The sequence below is a fragment of the Arthroderma uncinatum genome (assembly GCF_011692745.1).
Source record: "Arthroderma uncinatum strain CBS 119779 chromosome Unknown scaffold5, whole genome shotgun sequence".
Classification (NCBI taxonomy): domain Eukaryota; kingdom Fungi; phylum Ascomycota; class Eurotiomycetes; order Onygenales; family Arthrodermataceae; genus Arthroderma; species Arthroderma uncinatum.
In genome coordinates this window covers 1,572,001-1,573,691 of record NW_022983867.1, presented here as the reverse complement: position 1 = coordinate 1,573,691, position 1,691 = coordinate 1,572,001, and the positions used below count along the sequence as shown (strand labels likewise).

The 1,691-nt window shown below is 49.6% G+C and overlaps 1 protein-coding gene across 1 annotated transcript; it reads right to left on the bottom strand.

Annotated features, from left to right (window-relative positions):
- Positions 1 to 361: 361 nt before the first annotated feature.
- GIQ15_06859 (UDPglucose 4-epimerase) lies at positions 362 to 1,435 on the bottom strand (the record flags this gene model as incomplete). Its single annotated transcript, XM_033554276.1, has 2 exons — positions 362 to 863; positions 924 to 1,435. 2 exons carry the CDS (start codon positions 1,433 to 1,435, stop codon positions 362 to 364), a joined length of 1,014 nt encoding a protein of 337 aa, XP_033403791.1.
- Between the last annotated feature and the right edge of the window lie 256 nt (positions 1,436 to 1,691).

The window sequence follows — 1,691 nt, the reverse complement described above, 5'->3', positions numbered from 1 at the left end:
TTGCTTCGAGATCAGTCCTTTTTAATGTCCTGTGTTCATTGACTGGACTTGAACTGGCAGTTCCCGGACAATGAGCTACCCGTCCATTGACGGTAGATAGATCTCGATCTATTGTCTAGAACTCGTCGACTCCCGGTATCAAATATTCCATTGTGAAGGCTAGACTATGGACTGTAAAGGGGCATGAAAGGCCATTCCTTCAAGCATCAATCGACATCAGAGGACGGGACTTACCACAGAGAAAGCACAGCTGTGTTTCAACATACAAGCTTCATTGAAGAAGCCACAAAGACCAAAGATAAAACCTGCATGCTCTGGACGAGGAGAGAGAGATAAGGAAAAAGAGCCTAAGACCATTTCTTCACTCTTTCCACGATCGATAAACAGTTCTTGCACCCCATATCTGGCCCCTTTTCAACAGACACATGTCCCGCCACTCTGGCTCATTCGGGGCATTCACATATCTGCTAGGCTCGACGCAAAATCCCGATCGAGGCCCGCGAGCTGGAAACGAATCCACGGCGGGAACGTCAATGTACTTGCCAGTATAGAACTGGAAGGCCGGCTCTGTACTGAGGACTTCCAGATGCATTTTTGATTCCGCATGTTTAAACGAGGCCAGTAGCTTCGGCTCTCTAGATCTGGTATCAAGAGGTATAGATTTTGGATCCGTATCCATAACAAAACAGCTGTCGATATCAGGGCAGCTTTTGTCGATCAAGAAGGGCTCTGTGACCCTTAACGGGCCGTATGATTCAATCTTACCCAGGGGAATCCCGGTTGAGTCTGTTGGGAGATATTTATCAGTCGACAATACAGCTTCCGTACCATCGATCGTCGGAGCACCACTCAGGTTGAAGTAACTTCAGAGATATCAGTTGCTATCTTTAAAATTAGACGATAGAGACAGATGGAGCCTTTACCTGTGGTTGGTAACTCCAACGACTGTTTCCTCGCACTCGGCCCCGATAAATTCCACTTCATACTCGACCTCAAGCGCCGTCTTCTCACGGCCAGAGTCGTCAGCTTTCTTTCCAGCTGAATACCAGACTCTCAGTTCCACTGTGCCAGGATAGCCTTCTTCTCCATGCGTGCTGAGATATCTAAACTCCACGCCTTCCCAGCCATTCCTATTCACAGGTTTGGGCCCACGGAAAACTCGAGAGTCCCACCCAGCTTTTCCTCCATGTAAGGAATTTGGGCCCTCCTTCGTGGTGATGACATATGATTTACCGTTCACATTCTTGAGGACACTGTCTCTCAGCCTATTCGTGGTCCGGCCGATGGTGCAGCCAAAGTACGGCTCGTTGTACTTCCTATACGCATCTTCATCGGGAAGGCCGAGGACGATGTTCTGGCCCGCAACACGAAACTCTTGGATGATGGCGCCGAACGGGAGAAAGGTAAACGAGGTGTCTTCTTCTGACTGCGGCATTGCTGCGTATTGTACGGAGTAGTGGGCTGTCGGTTTGCGCCTTGCATCAAAAGCCCAGGCTGGCGCATTCTACTCAAGAGTTTCCCAAGATCCCCAAGATGTCCCCAAGACCTCCCAAGGCTCTTCCAAGGCTGGCTATGGGTAGTACCCTCCTTCGCGATGTTCTATCGCCTCTTCATTGGCCTCTAGAAGATCTTCAAACTTGATCAGAAACCGCAAAGTGACGTCATAGGCGAAGGCTCTCCGGCCTGGCAAA